The sequence below is a fragment of the Triticum urartu genome, chromosome 1, assembly GCF_003073215.2.
Source record: "Triticum urartu cultivar G1812 chromosome 1, Tu2.1, whole genome shotgun sequence".
NCBI classification, from domain to species: domain Eukaryota; kingdom Viridiplantae; phylum Streptophyta; class Magnoliopsida; order Poales; family Poaceae; genus Triticum; species Triticum urartu.
In genome coordinates this window covers 127,913,000-127,932,742 of record NC_053022.1, presented here as the reverse complement: position 1 = coordinate 127,932,742, position 19,743 = coordinate 127,913,000, and the positions used below count along the sequence as shown (strand labels likewise).

The 19,743-nt window shown below is 51.0% G+C and overlaps 1 protein-coding gene across 1 annotated transcript; it reads left to right on the top strand.

Annotated features, from left to right (window-relative positions):
• Positions 1 to 10,331: 10,331 nt before the first annotated feature.
• On the top strand, positions 10,332 to 11,364 carry LOC125517328 (probable WRKY transcription factor 50). Its single transcript, XM_048682548.1, has one exon. The coding sequence runs from the start codon at positions 10,416 to 10,418 to the stop codon at positions 11,004 to 11,006; it is 591 nt and encodes a 196-aa protein (XP_048538505.1). The 5' UTR covers positions 10,332 to 10,415; the 3' UTR covers positions 11,007 to 11,364.
• Positions 11,365 to 19,743: the final 8,379 nt, after the last annotated feature.

The following is a 19,743-nucleotide window of genomic DNA, read 5'->3' as shown; positions in this document are numbered from 1 at the left end:
TCCTGCCACTCGTATTGCAGACGGGATCGACTTGGACGAGTTCGTCGCCCCCTCCAGTCCTCCTCCTGAGGAATGAAAAACTTCTATGCTTCACTTTAAATTTGCCTCGGAATGCCGAGTGGATTTGTAACCGTTAAACTCCGCCGAGCCGAGGGCTTGAGTACTTTCATCTGAGGTCTGGGACCTTTTAGGCTTTATCTGATCTTGATTTCTCGTTGAATATCTTCATGGTTTGATTCATCGAGTGGATCTTGATCTTCACTCGGAATAACCTTGTATTTGCGGCGCAGCTCCGAAGGGGAAGGTAGCAGTCGACTCGCGGATTGGGTTGTGTCTTGTACTTACGCGAGCACTGGGCTGCAGCTAAGCCTCCGAGTGAGAGGTTTGCTCTCCACTCGGTAGGATTTTTAAACACTTAGGCGAGCGCTGGGCTGCAGCTAAGCCCTCGAGTGGGAGGTTTGCTCTCCACTCAGTAGGATTTTTAAACACTTAGGCGAGCACTGGGCTGCAGCTAAGCCCCCGAGTGGGAGGTTTGCTCTCCACTCGGTAGGATTTTTAAACACTTAGGCGAGCACTAGGCTGCAGCTAAGCCTCCGAGTGGGAGGTTTGCTCTCCACTCGATAGGATTTTTAAACACTTAGGCGAGCACTGGGCTGCAGCTAAGCCTCCGAGTGGGAGTCTGGCTCGCCACTCGGTAGGATTTCTAATCACTTAGGCGAGCACCGGGCTGCAGCTAAGCCTCCGAGTGGGAGGTTTTCTCTCCACTCGGTAGGATTTTTAAACACTTAGGCGAGCGCTGGGCTGCAGCTAAGCCTTCGAGTGGGAGGTTTGCTCTCCACTCGGTAGGATTTCTAATCACTTAGGTGAGTGTCTGACTGCAGCTAAGCCTCTAAGTGAGAGAACTTAGGCGAGTACTGGACTGCAGCTAAGCCCCTGAGTGGGAGGATTGCTCTCCACTTGGTAGGGTTTTTTCAAACTTAGGCGAGTGCCTGACTGCAGCTAAGTCTCTAAGTGAGAGAACTTAGGCGAGTACTGGACTGCAGCTAAGCCCCGGAGTGGGAGGATTGCTCTCCACTTGGTAGGATTTTTTCAAACTTAGGCGAGTGCCTGACTGCAGCTAAGCCTCTAAGTGAGAGAACTTAGGCGAGTACTGGACTGCAGCTAAGCCCCCGAGTGGGAGGATTGCTCTCCACTCGGTAGGATTTTTTCAAACTTAGGCGAGTGCCTGACTGCAGCTAAGTCTCTAAGTGAGAGAACTTAGGAGAGTACTGGACTGCAGCTAAGTCCTTGAGTGGGAGGATTGCTCTCCACTCGGTAGGATTTTTAAACACTTAGGCGAAACGGATTCGCAGCTAAGTCACCCACTGGGGGATTTCTTAAGCAAACAGAAGTGACAGCAATTATTGGAACACTCTTGTCTTTGATAAAAATAAACTGCAGAAATTTTTCTTATTACATCTCGTCCAAGGGAGAACTCAAGTGTAAAAGGGGCGGAGTAGTTCCGCATTCCAAGCTCGTGGCTCGTCGATCTGGCGATCAACATTGTAGAGGTGATACGCTCCATTGTGGAGGACTTTGGTGACGATGAAGGGGCCTTCCCAAGTAGGAGCAAGTTTGTGTGGTTTCTTTTGATCCACTTGGAGGACCAAATCTCCTTCCTGGAAGGCTCGGCTCTTCACATTTCTGGCATGGAATCGACGCAAGTCTTGCTGATAAATGGTCGATCTGATCATGGCCATCTCCCTCTCTTCTTCTAGGAGGTCGACTGCGTCTTGCCGGGCCTGTTCTGCTTCATCTTCGGTGTAAAGCTCGACTCGGGGCGCGTTGTGAAGAAGATCACTTGGCAGAACTGCTTCGGCTCCATAAACCAGAAAGAATGGAGTTCTTCCAGTCGACCGGTTAGGGGTGGTCCTCAATCCCCACAGAACTGACGGAAGCTCGTCGACCCAAGCGCCTGCCGCGTGCTTGAGATCACGCATCAGTCGAGGCTTTAGTCCTTTGAGAATCAGACCATTTGCTCTTTCAGCTTGTCCATTCGACTGGGGATGGGCGACCGATGCGTAGTCGACTCGAGTGCCTTGAGAGGCGCAAAAAGCTCTGAACTTGTCCGAATCGAAGTTTGACCCATTGTCAGTGATGATGCTATGAGGGACTCCATATCTGAATGTTAGCCCTCTGACGAAACTGATAGCAGTGCAAGCATCAAGATTCTTGATAGGCTTAGCTTCAATCCATTTGGTAAACTTGTCGACTGCCACAAGCACATGAGTGAAACCACTTCTGCCTGTTCTCAGTGGACCAACCATGTCTAGTCCCCAGACAGCAAAGGGCCATATGAGTGGAATGGTCTTCAGAGCTGACGCAGGCTTGTGTGACATGTTGGAGTAGAACTGGCACCCTCCACACTTGTCGACTATCTCTTTTGCCATCTCATTTTCTCTAGGCCAGTAAAATCCCGCTCGGTATGCTTTATACACAATGGTCCAAGAGGACGCATGGTGACCACAGGTCCTCGAGTGGATATCATCAAGGATTATCCGACCCTCTTCTGGTGTTATGCACTTCTGACCAATTCCAGTCGCGCTTTCTCTATACAACTGCCCCTTTATGACTGTGAAGGCCTTGGATCGGCGGACGATCTGTCGAGCCTCTTCATCGTCCTCTGGGAGTTCTTTCCTTAGGATATACACGATGTATGGTATCGTCCAGTCGGGAGTGATTGCCAAGACTTCCATGATTAGGTCGACCACAGTAGGAACTTCGACTTCAGTCGGATCTGTGGCACTTTTCTATTGTGGGGCTTCTTCTGTGAAAGGATCCTCCTGGACTGACGGCGAGCGGATGTGCTCCAAAAACACATTGCTGGGAATGGCTTCTCTCTTGGAGCCTATCTTTGCCAGATCATCAGCTGCTTGATTTTTCAGTCGGGGGATGTGATGAAGCTCTAACCCCTCGAATTTCTTTTCTAGCTTTCTCACTGCATTGCAATAACCAGTCATAGCCGGACTTCTGACGTCCCACTCCTTCATCACCTGATTAACCACCAAATCTGAGTCGCCATAGACCATGAGGCGACGGACGCCGAGTGAAATGGCCATGCGCAACCCGTACAAAAGTGCTTCATATTCTGCTTCATTATTGGAGGAATCGAAGTGAATCTGGAGAACATATCTGAGCTTATCTCCTCGGGGGGAGACTAGAACTACCCCAGCACCGGAACCATTCAGCATCTTAGATCCATCGAAGAACATGGTCCAGTGCTCCGAGTGAACTTGAGTCGGAAGTTGCTGTTCAATCCACTCGGCGATGAAATCTGCGATTGCTTGGGACTTGATAGCCTTCTTTGCTTCAAACTTGATATCTAAGGGAAGGAGTTCAATCGCCCACTTGGCCACTCGACCAGTTGCATCTCTGTTATGCAGAATCTCTGACAGTGGGGCGTCGCTGACGACTGTAATGGAGTTGTCAGAGAAGTAATGTGCAACCTTCTTCGTGGTCATGTAAATCCCATATACGAGCTTCTGGTAGTGAGGGTATCTTTGTTTTGAAGGGGTCAAAACTTCAGACATATAATAGACTGGGCGCTGAACTCTGAAGGCCTTTCCTTCTTCTTCCCGCTCGACCGTAAGAACTGTACTGACAACTTGTCCTGTGGCTGCAATGTAAAGCAGCAGAGGCTCTTTGCTGATTGGGGCAGCAAGCACCGGCTGGGTGGAGAGCAGAGCTTTGAGCTCTGCAAATGCTGCGTCAGCTTCTGGAGTCCACTCGAACTTGTCAGACTTCTTCATCAGTCGGTAAAGGGGCAACGCCTTTTCACCGAGACGAGAAATGAATCGACTTAGAGCGGCCAAGCAGCCTATAAGCTTTTGGACATCGTGCACGCGTCCAGGACGCTTCATCCGGAGTATGGTGCCAACTTTTTCAGGATTGGCATCGATCCCCCGTTCGGAAACGAGAAAACCGAGTAACTTTCCACCTGGAACTCCGAACGTGCACTTTGACGGATTGAGCTTGGTATCATACCTCCTAAGGTTGGCAAAGGTTTCAGCAAGGTCAGCCCGCAGGTCGGAACCTTTCCGTGACTTGACCACAATATCATCCATGTATGCCTCCACATTCCGACTGATTTGAGTGAGTAGACACTTCTGAATCATTCTCATGAACGTGGCTCCGGCGTTCTTGAGGCCGAACGGCATGGTGACATAACAGAAGCATCCAAATGGAGTGATGAAAGCTGTTTTGATCTCGTCGGGTCCATACAGACGGATCTGGTGGTACCCGGAATAGGCATCTAGAAAAGACAATCTCTCGCACCCTGCAGTCGAGTCGACTATTTGGTCGATGTGAGGGAGAGGAAAATGATCTTTCGGGCAGGCCCGATTGATATGTTTGAAATCAATGCACATGCGAAGTGACTTATCCTTCTTGGGGACCATGACGACATTGGCGAGCCACTCGGAGTGGTAAATCTCTCGGATGAACTCCACTGCTAAGAGCCGAGCTACCTCCTCGCCAATGGCTTGCTTCTTCTGGACGGCGGACCGTCGAAGATGTTCCTTCACAGGCTTGAATTTTGGGTCAACTCGTAGACGGTGCTCAGCCAGCCCTCTAGGAACTCCAGGCATGTCAGAGGGCTTCCATGCAAAGACGTCCCAGTTCTCATGGAGGAGCTGGACGAGCGCTTCTTCCTATTTGGAGTCGAGCGTTGTTGAGATGTGAGTCGGGGTAGCATCGAGGTCGGTCGGGTGAATGTGGACTGGCTTTGTTTCACCGGACGACTGAAAAGCTGATTCTGAAGCAGGCTTCTTGGCTCCTAGCAATTCACTCGGATCGGCAGTCTTTTGGTACTCTTGCAGCTCGACCACTGCCATCTGAGCATCAGCGATCTTCGAGCCTTTCTGAAAACACTCTTCTGCTTTCTTTCGGTTGCCCGTAACAGTGATCACACCTTTGGGGCCAGGCATCTTCAGTTTGAGATACACGTAACATGGTCGGGCCATGAAGCGTGCGTAAGCTGGCCTGCCCAAAATGGCATGATAAGCACTTTGGAAGTCCACAACCTCGAATGTCAACTTTTCCTTGCGGTAATTCTTTGAATCACCGAAAACCACATCAAGAGCAATCTGGCCGAGTGATTGGGCTTTCTTCCCAGGAATGACTCCGTGGAAGCTCATGTTACTGGTACTGAGTCTGGACATCGGAATGCCCATTCCTTTCAAAGTTTCAGCGTACAGTATGTTCAGGCCACTGCCACCATCCATCAGGACTTTGGTCAGTCGAGTGCCTTCGACAATTGGGTCGACCACCAAAGCTTGCCTCCCAGGGGTGGCAATGTGCGTAGGGTGATCAGACTGGTCGAATGTGATGGCAGTCTGAGACCACTTCAGGTAACTGGGCGTTGCCGGAGCAACCATGTTTACCTCGCGGTTAATGACTTTCAGTCGACTTTTGCTTTCGACATCGGCAAAAATCATCATGGTGGAATTGACTTGGGGATATCCATCGTCACTGTCTTCCTTGTCCTCAACTCTGTCCGACTCTTTTTCCTTGTCCTTGGACTGCTTGCCTTGAAACTGCTGGATTAGGAGCCGGCACTGTCGAGTGGTATGTTTTGGGTAAATAAAATTACCCTCTTCATCTTTCTTGGTGTGGATGTGACATGGCAGATCCAAAACATCATTCCCATCCTGATCCTTGACTTTCTTGGGCTTCCAGGGGCCCTTGGGTTTTCCCTTGAAGTTTCCCTGGGCCACGGCCAGGGCCTCTCCAGGGGCGGCTGGTTCGGCCTTCCGCTTTTGCTTCCGACTGGAGTTTCCTCCGGTTTCTTGGGTGACTGCCTTGTGCTTGCCACTCCGGAGTCGGTCCTCGTCTTCACCATTAGCGTACTTGGTGGCAATATCCATCATCCGATTCAGAGACATCTCTCCAGTTCGACCGAACTTCAGATTCAACTCTCTATATTTAACGCCTTCCTTGAAGGCACAAACCGCTTGATGGTCTGGCACATTCTCAACCGAGTGATGCAGCGTGATCCACCTCTGGATGTATTCCCTCAGAGTTTCATTCGGCTTCTGCACGCAAGACCGCAACTCTGTAAGGCCTGCAGGTCGCTTGCATGTTCCTTCAAAGGTTGTGATAAACACTCGGGAGAGGTCCTCCCAAGTGTAAATGCTGCTGGGTGCCAACTGATTTAGCCACGCTCTGGCTGAGCCCTCTAACATGAGAGGCAAATGCTTCATGGCCACCTCATCATTGCCACCGCCAATCTGTACAGCCACTCGGTAATCTTCGAGCCAAGTGTCAGGCTTAGATTCACCGGTGAACTTGCTGATTCCAGTCGCCAGCCGAAAGTTGGGAGGAATCACTGCGGCTCTGATGGCTCGACTGAAACACTCTGGCCCTGAAACACGTATTCTGCTGCTGGAGGGCGCATCTCTGTTCTGGCCTTCCCGATGAGCCCTGTTCCTGTCAACCAAGCCTTGAACGAGGACAGATCTCGCGTCAAAGCCTGGGTCCCTGGGGTCGACGGGAATCCTCTGCCCAACGCTATGAGGGCGCCTGTCATCTCGATGTCGAGGCGCATATGACCCACTCCTCGGGGGAGAGGTTGGCACTCGACGTCGATCATCACGATCGGATCGGTGATCATACTGCTCATTCCTTCTGTACTGATCATGCCGGTCGCCACGTCCCTCACGCCTCGGGGGCGACCGCGGGCTGTGAGCCGACTGGACTGTATCTGTTCCAATGGATCGACTGTGGATCCTATTCCGCGACTGGGAAACAGCGGAATTCTGGTTTCCCGCCGCCCGGAGCAACGCTCTGATCTGTAACAAGCCCCTGCCAGCCTCCGACTGGGAGGGCTGAATCGATTCTGCTATACGGGCCGCGGCGGCCAAATTCTGAACTGGGGTTCGGTATACCTGCGTCGGCGGGAAGAGCTGGCGTCGACTAGACTCGGGAGCCCGCTGACGCGCTTGCTCGTCGAGTGCTCGCTGGAAATTCTCCAGTCGAGTGTGCTCGGCCAAATTAGCCAAGCGCGCGTCCTCCAAGGCCCGGGCCTCGGGGGACTCTCCGACGATAGGGGTGCGGAGGGCGTCCGTGTTCCGGCGGCGAAGCTCCTCTCGCTGTGATGACGTGAGAGGTTCGGGGAGATACTCATCGTGGGGATGCGACGGGTCGCCCCCACCCGCGCCGCCATCAGCGCGAGGGAAACAAGGAGGACTGTGCGTTCCATCGACCGCCAGGATCTCAGCCGCAGGGTCGCTGCTGTCGCACTCGGATGCGGTCTCCGCGGAGCCAGTCAACAGGTCGAACAGGCCGCAGAGGGATTCGTCGGGCTCGATTGCCGCGACTTGCGGGGCGGCCGACTGGCGAGCCATGGCGTGCCTCACCCACCTCTGCAGTCTCGACCGACTGGAGCGCTTGCGCCGGTGGGAGACAGAGCGGGGAGACGATACGGGGGCCGACCGATACTGGGTCGACGGCTGCCGCAGGAGGACGCCACGAACGCATGCGCGGAAGTGCGTCGCGCCGCGGACGGGGAGCGCGTCGATGTCGAGTGGTGCCTCCTGAAGCCAGGCGGAGTCGTCGGCGATGAACGTGAGCGCGCCGAGGCGGTTCTCGCGGCCCTCCACCAAAACTCCGCATGAAACCATGATCAAAGGGATCGGAAAAATCGCAACTTCTCCAATCAGGCGCTAAGATTCCTGCCCCACGGTGGGCGCCAACTGTCGTGGTTCTAACTCTGACAGTGATGTAGGGGGGTATGTATGGAGAGGCTAGATCTCAGCTATTGGGAAGTTGTAAACACACCAAGATGTACGAGTTCAGGCCCTTCGCGGAGGAAGTAACAGCCCTACGTCTCGGTGCCTGGAGGCGGTCGACTGGATTACTGGCGTGTGAATAACAGGGGTGCGAACCCTTCATACTGAGGAGGGGGGTGGCTTATATAGAGTTCGCCGGCCCTCTCCTGCCCTCAGTAATGCAGGGTTTAAGGTACATTTAAGGTCGGGCATTATAACGCCCCTAATAAAGTGCTATAATGACCATAAAGACTACTTAACAGCTGACCGTTTGCCTGCGGAGTGACTACAGGTCTCCTGGCGGTCGAGTGGTTGGCTTCATGGTCGAGTGATAGCTTTCTGGTCGAGTGTCTTGAATCCGTCGAGTGGGATACCTTCAAGTCGATTGAAAGGTGACTTCTCCTAGGGATGTCCTAGGGTAGGGCTACTTGGACAGGTCCGTGCCTCTACCCTAGGTACATGGCTTCATCAGCGGCCACCCTTTGAGGCCTTTCTCTCCTTTCCCGTATGGCCCATTAAGGCCCAATACGAATTCCCGTAACTCCCTGGTACTCCCGAAAATACCCAAATCACTCGGAACCTTTCCGATGTCCGAATATAGTCGTCCAATATATCGATCTTTACGTCTCGACCATTTCGAGACTCCTTGTCATGTCCCCAATCTCATCCGGGACTCCGAACTCCTTCGGTACATAAAAACACATAAACTCATAATATAACCGTCATCAAACTTTAAGCATGCGGACCCTACGGGTTCGAGAACTATGTAGACATGACCGAGACACGTCTCCGGTCAATAACCAATAGCGGAACCTGGATGCTCATATTGGCTCCTACATATTTTACGAAGATCTTTATCGGTCAAACCGCATAACAACATACGTTGTTCCCTTTGTCATCGGTATGTTACTTGCCCGAGATTCGATCGTCGGTATCTCAATACCTAGTTCAATCTCGTTACCGGCAAGTCTCTTTACTCGTTCCGTAACACATCATCTCGCAACTAACTCATTAGTTGCAATGCTTGCAAGGCTTATAGTGATGTGCATTACCGAGTGGGCCCAGAGATACCTTTCCGACAATCGGAGTGACAAATCCTAATCTTGAAATACGCCAACCCAAAAAGTACCTTCGGAGACACCTGTAGAGCACCTTTATAATCACCCAGTTACGTTGTGACGTTTGGTAGCACACAAAGTGTTCCTCCGGTAAACGGGAGTTGCATAATCTCATAGTCATAGGAACATGTATAAGTCATGAAGAAAGCAATAGCAACAAACTGAACGATCAAGTGCTATGCTAACGGAATGAGTCAAGTCAATCACATCATTCTCTAATGATGTGATCCCGTTAATCAAATGACAACTCATGTCTATGGCTAGGAAACTTAACCATCTTTGATTCAACGAGCTAGTCAAGTAAAGGCATACTAGTGACATACTGTTTGTCTATGTATTCACACGTGTATTATGTTTCCGGTTAATACAATTCTAGCATGAATAATAAACATTTATCATGATATAAGGAAATAAATAATAACTTTATTATTGCCTCTAGGGTATATTTCCTTCAGGCTCCTTTCCCTTTCCATGAGTTGAGGGTTTTGGCTGGGAACCGGGCAAGTTAAATGTATTTTCTGGTTTGGGTTTTCGGCTATGTGCCGGGTGTTGTGGATCACTAGATTTTATTTTACTATCGAGCATATTTTCCCTACCAAGCCTGCTGGCGTTATTCAAACTTTTTTCTATGCTACATCTGTGGAAATCATTGACTAGAGAGCAGGACATGAAGGCCACGGAGTTGCCGATCACTCGTGTTAGGGCGTTGGCGGTCTCTATCTACCGCACGGATCATGCTTCGACCTCCTAGGCTTGGTGGCTTTTGTCTTAGCGGTAGGCAGGGGCCTGTGTGTCTATTTACTTGTGCTACTGCGTCAACTTGTCTAAACTTGGTTATGTCTGTTTATTTGTTTAGGGGCGTTGAATTGTTAAGGTTAACTTCATGAATCTTGGTTCCTTATCGGTTGGCTTTATCTTTTTTTTTTGGCTTTATCTATAAAGCTTGCAAATGTCTTTCATCTAAAAAAATGTTTAGAGGAGGAAAAACCAAATTTATTCTTCTTTAACGCATTTTAGGGAATCGGCTAGAAATGATATAAGGGGTTATAGGACGAGAGAAGGGGAAAAGTGGTGAAATAGCATTTGCACAAGCTATCACAAGCGCTGAAAATGACCGAAAGAACACTGAACCGCGAATCAGTCCCGCTTATTTAATTAGTATATCTTTTCGAAACAAAATTATACGCTCAAGCTGCTATTAGACGCCTGCCAAGTGCAGTTTAATGTGGTGTCACATCAAATCATGGTAGAATTGACATGTGACATATCTCTCAAAGCAAAACAGTCCAATGAAATCGACAAGCGACGCATCTGAGAACCTTCGGATCAGCTTTGGGAAACATCCTGGAAGCATGCTTGGCCGTAGAACCGGGTGTATAAATGGCAAAGCTTGCACGACACAATATTTATTCAGGCACAAGCCAATCTACACATGCAACTGGCGACCAACGAGTAGTTAGCTAGTGGTGTAACAAGTATAGCTAGTACAGTAATGGCGGCTTCGTTGGGACTGAACCCTGAAGGTGTATTCAGCTCCGCCTACGCCTACTCCTCCCCTTTCCTGGCCGATTACTACGCACCGCCCCCCCGCGCCGTCATCGACGACAGTGATTACGCGGCTCAGCTCCACCTCCACGACGATCACCAGCACCACCCTTTCGATCAGTTCGAGCACTCGCCGCCGACGCCGACGGCACAGATCTCCTTCGCCGGAGCCGGGGATGACGAACATCGCGGCGAGAAGAAGATCAAGATCAGTGCGAGGGTGAGCGCAGGGAGGATCGGGTTCAGGACGAGGTCAGAGGTGGAAATCTTGGACGACGGGTTCAAGTGGAGGAAGTACGGGAAGAAGGCGGTGAAGAACAGCCCGAACCCGAGGAACTACTACCGGTGCTCGGCGGAGGGCTGCGGCGTCAAGAAGCGCGTGGAGAGGGACCGCGACGACCCCCGCTACGTCGTCACCACCTACGACGGCGTCCACAACCACGCAACGCCCGGCGCCGCCGCGCAGTACTACTGCTACAGCCCCCCGCGCAGCTCGCCGCCGGCAGCGTATTCCGCCGCTGGCCTACTGCAATTCTGAACCAAACCAGCTAATTCCGTTCTGCTCCTCGTACAGTAGAAACTAGAAAGCTCAAAACTTCTGTTTTTTGCCGATCGATGGATGTCGTCGTCGGTTCGAGTTATTTTATACATGACATGATGTATGTAGGTTAGTATTGTTCAACTTGCAGCCAGATTGCTAATTTAGTCCAAAATTATCAAGCACGAATAGAAGGAGGGCTCTAAAATTTGGATCGGCGACTTCTGGTTTGCTTGCTTGTTAAGTTTCTCCTTGTATCACCCACCCACCCACACACACAAAAGAAAAACGTTTCTCCTTGCATGATTAGGCGCTTCTTGACTTAATTCAACGGCCTGCGTTTTCTCCATCAGTCAAATAAAAGGGTACTCCCTCTGTAAACTTTTATAGAATCGTTTAGATCATTAAAGTAGTAATCTAAACACTTTTATATTTATTTACAGAGGGAGTAGAATACTTGAATCCCCATTCAGCGTGCCACCTGAATGCTCAATCGTGTAATCTATATACAATGTTAATAGTAGGCATTTTTTAGCCTTCCAAAACTTGTCAACAAGTGTGTACTTTAACATACAAGTTTTTTTTAACAAAAACATACAAGTTTTTTTTAACAGAAACATACAAGTTATCGTGCGGCTAGCCTGGATAGCAAGAGCATACTGACACTCGACCCATGAATATCACTAAATCGTTAATGTAGTTAATTATACAATACGTTTCTTTTTTTGGAGAGGGGGGGGGGATATACTCCCTCCTCATAATATTGTTCGAGCGCACACACACATTAGCTACCAGGTAGCTGAACCACCTTGCTGGGTCTATTGCTGAGCCCAACGGCCCATGCCTCTCTCGCACATGACGTGCACTCGCACGATTTGCATGGCAGGCGTGCCGATGTGACCTCTCACCCCACCTCTACGTACTCTATTGATCTACCCTATATAAGGCCATCGAGGCCATGTAATACAATGTGTGAGAGTTATACAATCCAACTTGCTATCACACGCTTGCCGATCCACCTTCTTCGCTTCCACCATGAACCGCCTACTGCGTCGTCCCGTTCTGTCGACTTCGACTCAGCGGCGGCACCCGTGCGCCCTCTTCCCGCGGTTCGCGGTCCCCGCGGCCCTTGCTGCCCATATCGCAACCATCCCCGCTTTTGTCACGGCCATTCCCTCCCCTGCAGCGGTCACCGCGGCTCCCCCAGCTCGGCTCGTGCCCGACATCGCCCGCGGCAAGGAGCCTGTTCCTGAGGCCTCCCCTTCTTCCTCGACCACGGTGGCCCACGGTCTCCACCTCGACACGCCCTCCGCGCCTCCCGCGGCCCCTCCAACGACCTCCCTTCGCCTCGCGGGTAGCGTCCCCGTCCCGTGCGTCAACCTCGCGGGCCCTGGCGGCACCATGCTCCCACGCCTCGCCTCGCCCTACGTCAGCTTGTCCTCCGTTGCGGGCCTGCCATCATCAATCGCGCACCAAAGTGGCGTCAACTCTTTTAATTCATCTGTTGCAAACACAACATGCAGCATCATCTCGACGAGGCCGTCGAGCCGCTCCATGAAAGCACTGTTTGGTGCAACGACGACCTTACCATAGCCCTTTGGTCCTATGGGGTCGTGGGCGATGAGATGATGGACATGGCAGCTTCCCCGTCAAGCACCGCCTTCGACGTCACGACGCAACTTCATCTTCTCTTTCGCTACAACCAAGCGGGGCGCGTCGTGATCCTCAGCGCCGAGTTTCGGAACTTGGTGCAGGGGGGCCTCTCCATCTCCAAGTAATGTCAGGGCCTCAAGTCCCTTGCCAATGAGCTCGGTGAGCTCGTTGGCCCATCATCGATCAAACCTTAACTCTGCAACTAATCCGCGGGCTAAGCCGCAAATTCCACATCATGGCAACCCTTCTTCCCATGCAGTTGCCCTTCCCTTCCTTTGTGCAGGCGCGCTCGCCGCTCCTCATGGAAGAGACCGTGGCCTGATACATCCATTTTGCATCATGATTTCCTACTGTTATTTATAATGTTTTCGACCAATACAATACTTCGTGGAGCCATTCTAATGCCTTTGCTCTCTCAATTTGCAAGATTTACATGAGAGGAAGATTGCCGGCAGCTGGAATTCTCTGGACCTGAAAATGCTATGTCAGAGATACCTATTATGCACATCTCCAATTGAGCTAAAATTTCACATAGAATTATTTTGGAATAAATAAAAAAACACTAGAGAAAAGAGATACCAGAGGGGGCCACTGTCGGTGTCAAAACCGGCGGATCTCGGGTAGGGGGTCCCAAACTATGTGTCTAGGATCGATGGTAACAAGAGAAGGGGAACACAATGTTTACCCAGGTTCGAGCCCTCTCTATGGAGGTAATACCCTACGTCCTGCTTGATTGATCTTGACGAATATGGGTGTTACAAGAGTTGATCTACCACAAGATCGTAATGGCTAAACCCTAAAAGCCTAGCCTGTATGACTATGGTAATGAGTATATCCTTTCTGGACTAACCCCTCCGGTTTATATAGACACCAGTGGGTCTAGGGTTTACACGGAGTCGGTTACATAAGAAGGAATATTCATAATCGGTCGCCAAGCTTGCCTTCCACGCCAAGGAGAGTCCAATCCGGACACAGGTACAGTCTTCGGTCTTCAAGTCTTCACAGCCCATCAGTCTAGCCCATGGATAACAGGTCGGACGCCCGAGGACCCCTTAGTCTAGGACTCCCTCAGTAGCCCCTGAACCTGGCTTCAATGACGAGGAGTCCGGCGCGCAGATTGTCTTCGGCATTGCAAGGCGGGTTCCCCCTTCCGAACTCCTAGTTGATCTTCAGATGTGATGATTGTATCCGGACTTGTATACACAACCGCAAAGGACATAATATTTCATGGGTTCGACCCACCGACCACTTTTTGGTAATATGACACCACGCTTGACCGGCCACCACTTGCGAACTGTTTTAGCCGGCCCATCGCCCCACATCCCAAGACGTGGCCTTATTGGCACATCTTATCCAAGCGGAGATCGTGCCTCCCTTTTTTAAGGGATTCCTGTTGACCCGGACGTGGGTAACCCAACCGTCGCTTGGGTACAAATCCTTGGAAACAAGCAAGTTTTTGAGGCCCGAGAGGAGACGTTTGATATTTGCGTCCTTTATATAGGGGTACTGACCCGTCTTTTTCTTCCCCTCTTGCCTCTTCCTGAACCCCTGCTACCCCGAGTTCCAGCACCCGGGTTTTGGTCACCACCAGCCCCAATCATGTCCGGATCTAGCCGTCAAGGCCGGTGGGTAGCTTCTTCTGTTACAGAGAAAGATGTTGCAAAGCTTCGGGCGGCGAGGTACCTCACCGCTGAAATCCATCAGCGGCTTCCTACCGAGGGGCAGGTTATTCCCACCCCCAGATCCGGCAAGAAGGTCGTGTTCGGGTCCCACTTCCTCCGCGGGTTGGGGTTTGCACTTAACCCCTTCGTCCGAGGGCTCATGTTCTATTACGGGCTAGACTTCCACGATTTGGCCCCGGACTCTATTCTTCTTATCTCAACGTTTATCGTCACGTGCGAGGCCCTCCTCCGAACTCCTTCGCACTTCGGCTTGTGGCTCAAGACCTTTGGTGTGAAGCCGCAAGTGGTAGAGGGGGGAGCAGGCTGAGTGCGGCGGTGCCACAATGAGCAGGCTTGCTAGCACCGTTTAGCTGAAAGGATCCTTCGCCAAGTCTTCCAATCTATGGCAGCAGGGGTGGTTCTATATCACCGAGCCCCGCAGCTCCAAGTGGACAACCGCGCCCGCATTCCGATCCAGCCCCCCGACTCATCTTGCATCGTGGATTAACAAGGGGCTAGATTGGGGATCAATGAATGATGTGCGAACTCTGCAAAGTCGTATCCGAAGCCTCATTGAGAGGGGCATCGACATAGCCAACGTCGTTCATGTAATGCTAGTTCGTCGGACCCTGCCGTGCCAGCGACGACCTCTCCGCCTATGGGAATTCAATGCGGAAGGGCCGCAGACTCTTCAGTACTTCTTCGACACCATGCACGAAGGAATGTGGAGATTATTCTGCGGGAAACAAAGGCAATGGCCGAACTCCACCCAAGATGTTGGCCTAGAATGTAACCATCCGGACACCCCGGTAAGTACCCGTTTACCGAATACCTTATAATCAGATACCCAGTGGCAAGATACCAATGGTACCATCCTTTTTCAGGGCTGGATAAAGAAGGTGGAATTGATTAGGTGTTCGGCTCCCCTTCCTGAAGACTCAGCTACTCCTGTGTTAACAAGGATGCTGGCCTCGGTGCCATACCAGGCACCAGAAGGGGAGGGCGAAAAGATCCAAGATGACCTTGGTTCCAGAGGTAAGTCGGACACTGAGTCCGGAGAAATCGACCTTTCCTCGCCCGAAGACGGGAGCGGAAAAGGACCCAGTATCCCTTCTCCAAACAGGAGGAAAAGGGCCGCCTCCGAAGATGGGGAGGGGCGGTCTTCCAAGAAGAGCAAGATGCCACCGTCGACCGGCTTGGGTTTAGAAAGTGACGTCATTGAGCAGCTCCAACAAGGGGACAAGCCCTCGGCCAAACCATAAGAGAATCCGGAGTACTTTGATAGCGTCCCGCTCCGTTATTGTTACCGAAGATACACGTAACACATTTATGCATTTTTACAGGTCAGCACAGAACTTTTCTGGGCGATCCTCTTCTTCGGGGAGTCTCCTCCCAGAGATGATGGAGAGCGAGATGCCTCCTCCGACCTGCCCGCCCAATAAGGCGGATGACTCTGAAGTGTCATCACGGAGGGTCCCTTTTGACCAACAAGTTGCGCAGGGGACAGAAGAGGTAGTACCCGAGGGTGGAGCTTCGACCATCCGGGATTCCGGGGCTGGTGATAACAAAGGCCCCGGACTGACTGATTCGCAACCGACAGTGATTCTGGAGACGGGTGAACAGATTCCTTCAAAGGATGATTGTGCTCCTGGAGTAGCTTCCGGAGACCCGGAGACTCCGGATATATTGCGGGACATGTTGCGGAAAGCATCTATCTCGGGGGAACAGCGTACCTTAATGGGTACAGTGATTGAGAAGATTTCATCCGCGAAGAGCGGATTAAATGAAGCCTTCATGAGTCTACTGAAGGGCTTTGAGGTTTGTGACATAATGTTTTTGGCTATGCTTCATTTGCAAATACGCACCTGTGTATAGGTAGTAGCCCCCGATACTCGGGTTGGCTTCCACTGGGAAGCAAAACAGAGGATCGAAAGGATCGTTTGAGGACTAAGCTGATCAACTTTGAACACAACCTGCTTCCCCCCTGGCCGCTTCCCGGACTACGGAAATTGCTGATTTGCAGCGGAAGCTTGATGTGGCAGGGGATGATCTTGCTTTAATCAATATGCGTCTGGAGGAGTCGCAAGGTATGTATTCGGGGCGATCCTCATACATTTTGTGGTATAAGCATGATGCTGAGATTTGGCTGCAGATGGTGCTGCCGCCGTTGAAGTTCTTCGAGCAGAGCTGGCCCGGGCCAAGGAGCAGGCCCGGCGTAGCGATGCTGCTGTCGAAAAGGCATTGGCTGAATTAAAAGCCGAACAAGCTGCACGGCGCCAAGATGAGGAGAAGATATCCACGAAGGTGCTCGAACTGGAGAATGCTACTGGCCGCTGGGAATTTCTGGAGAAGGAGAGTAAAGCCTTAACGGATGATCTGGACAAGGCCTTACAAGAGGCGAGAGAAGCGCGATCGGAATGCAGAGAAGCCCGTGAGGAGGTTCGACAGGCGAGGGAGATTGCGGCTGGAAAGCCCTTTCTGCTGCAAACTAAGTTCGGTGATCCGAACTATGCCCCACTTAACCAAGTATGGAGTTCTCTGGATGAGTTCTTGGACTTGCCGAAGAGTTCTGCTGATGCGGTGCAGTATTACCAAGCGCGAGATGGATATGCAACGGAGAAGCTTTTTTGGTCGCAGTTTGGTGCATCAAAGCGCCCTCTGTTTCTCAATGAATAGATGTCCCAATGGGCCGAACTTCATAGGATGTCCGGCGCTGCCATGAAGGACGTCGTAATCCGGTTGTGGCCAACCGAGCCTGTTTCGAATAGCTATTTCGGTTTGGTGCAAAGGGTTGTTGACGCGGTGACGCGCATCGACGCTGTGAAGCGATCAACGTGCGTTGAGGGTGCACGGATGGCTTTTGCCCGAGTCAAGACGTTCTGGGGGAAGATGAAGGCCACCGATGTTGCGACGAAGGGTCCACACAAAGGCAAGGACTGTCCAGAACCGGAGCATTATTTTGAAGACGCCCTAGAGGCCGCCCGCTTTATAGAGGGTCAGTGCTCGAAAGACATAATGTTCGAATGAGGTGTATGAAAATTGTAAAAGACAATTTTATAATTAATCTATTTATGTTTTGCTTGAAAGCTTGAATTCCTCCTGTGCGGCCGTTTTGATATAATCTGAAAGTTTTCCAGTCATCGGCGTCAGCCCCCTCGTAGGAAGTACGGGGGTGTTTGGAAAAGCATTTAATAACTCTTTATCCAACGTCTTGGTCCATGAAGGAGGTGATAATGCGGCGAACCAGGCAATCGGACTATAAGGCGTTAACACTTTCACTTAGCCATAGGAGTTTTATGGTGGGGCTACGACATAGCCCCTGGTATGTATGCGGCGTACGATGCCTTACATATTTGATCTGAAAAAGATCCCTCATGTGACACAGAGAATCGCTAAAGATTCTAATAAGTCGTCAAGTGGTTGACCAGCTCACGCCGCATCATGACAGTCAGTTTTTCGCTTTCTCTACTGAGGTGCTCGTCCGGTTTAGACCAGGGCACAATCGCAGTAGTTCTCCCTTTACTACCCTAGCCGATAGAGCGGAACGTAGGGTAGCAAGCACAGGAGTCGGGCAACCCAACTATTGACCCAAGACAATGATTCGGAGCTGATGCATATAAGGCCAAACTTGCGATGCCGAAGTATGCTATAGAGTTGTTTAGACTTTTATTGGCAACTCATTTGTTCCCACACCGAGCCCCTGGCAGGTTAGGCCAAGGTATTTCTGTGAAACAACCGTAGGAGCCATATTTGTCGGGAAAACCATACAGATGATTAGTTCGGATATTGTTTACTGGTAACTGAGCAATATGCCAATGATTACTTATGATATATATATAAGCCAGCCCTCCGGCTATTTGACATGCTCGGGGTTGGAGGCGGAGGAACAGGCATAGTACAGGCTCGAGAAATAGAGAGTGCGGTCTACAAAAAGTTATTTTGGACCTCCTATCGCACGTCTGCGCCGCCAGTCCTTGGTGGGGGAATCCTTGATGGAAATAGCCCCTTAGGTGAGTGTACGGATCTGGACTCCGATAGAGCCAGTTTCCGATTTTTGTCTTGTTCGTCACCTGTTTTTTAAAGGATAGTGAAGGAAGAAAGAAAAGGGAAATAAAAAATAATAATAATAATAATAAAGTGTTACTGGAGTGCTTGCAAGCTTGTCCGTGTTGTGCTTCCACCAATGCCCATGGTATTTTGAGTGCATAATGATGTATGCGCGGTACAAACTTTGTAGGTGTGCGGAGTGGACGGCGGAAGCCGGGTTGCTATTTCCGTTCTAGGAGTAGTTGATCCTCGGGTGGAGACTGCTTCTGACCCCCGGTATTTCGATGGTGAACCTTTCCGTCGTCCCTGTCACTTGGCGGCGTCCTCCCCCTGTGTTCGGCATTGAGCTTGCCGGCCTGTTTAAACACCCAGCAGTTTCTGTTGGTATGAGTAGCTGGTTTATCAGGGTGGCCATGAATCTGGCAGGGTCGGTCCAGTATCCTGTCCAGGTTGGATGGTTCGTCTCGGTTCGCCTTGAATGGCTTTTTCCGCTGACCGGGCTTGGGGTTGCTGAATCCGTTGTTGACCGCTGTGTCCCCTGATCTCTCATTGTCATTGTGACTGTTGTTTTTGCATCCTCGTGGCTTGCCGTTGCCGCCTCGGATTTTGGAGATGCCCTGGTTGCTGGCGCTATTGCTTCTACGAGCGAGCCAACTGTCTTCTCCGGCGCAAAAGCGGGTCATTAGAGCAGTGAGGGTTGTCATGGATTTAGGTCCTTCTTGGCCGAGGTGGTGTGCAAGCCATTCATCTCGGACGCTGTGTCTGAAAGCCGCAAGGGCTTCCGCGTCCGGACAGTCGACGATTTGGTTCTTTTTGACTAAGAACCGAGTCCAGAGCTCCCTGGCTGATTCTCCGGGCTGTTGGACAATGTGACTTAGGTCATTGGCATCCGGTGGCCGGACATGTGTTCCTCGGAAGTTATCGAGGAAGGCCTCTTCCAAGTCCCCCCAGCTGCCTATGGAGTTTTCAAGCAGGCTGTTTAACCAGTACCGAGCTGGTCCTTTTAGTTTTAGTGGGAGGTATTTAATGACGTGGAGGTCGTCCCAACGGGCCATATGGATGTTGTAACGCCCTCAATGCGGCTATATCTCCTACGTGTCGAAGCACGACTTAGAGGCATAAATGCATTGAAAGCAATGTCGCAAGTAAGGTAATCTTCACAACAACCCATGTAAATAGATAAAAGGGGAAATGATACATAGTTGGCTTACACTCGCCACGTCACACAAATACATGAATAGCATTACAAACATCCAATACACTCGTGGTCCGACCACGGTACCAAAATAAAGATCAACCCCCACATGCGACATGGTCCCCGATCACCCCAACTGGGCACCACTACTGATCATCTGGAAAAGACACATAGTAATGAC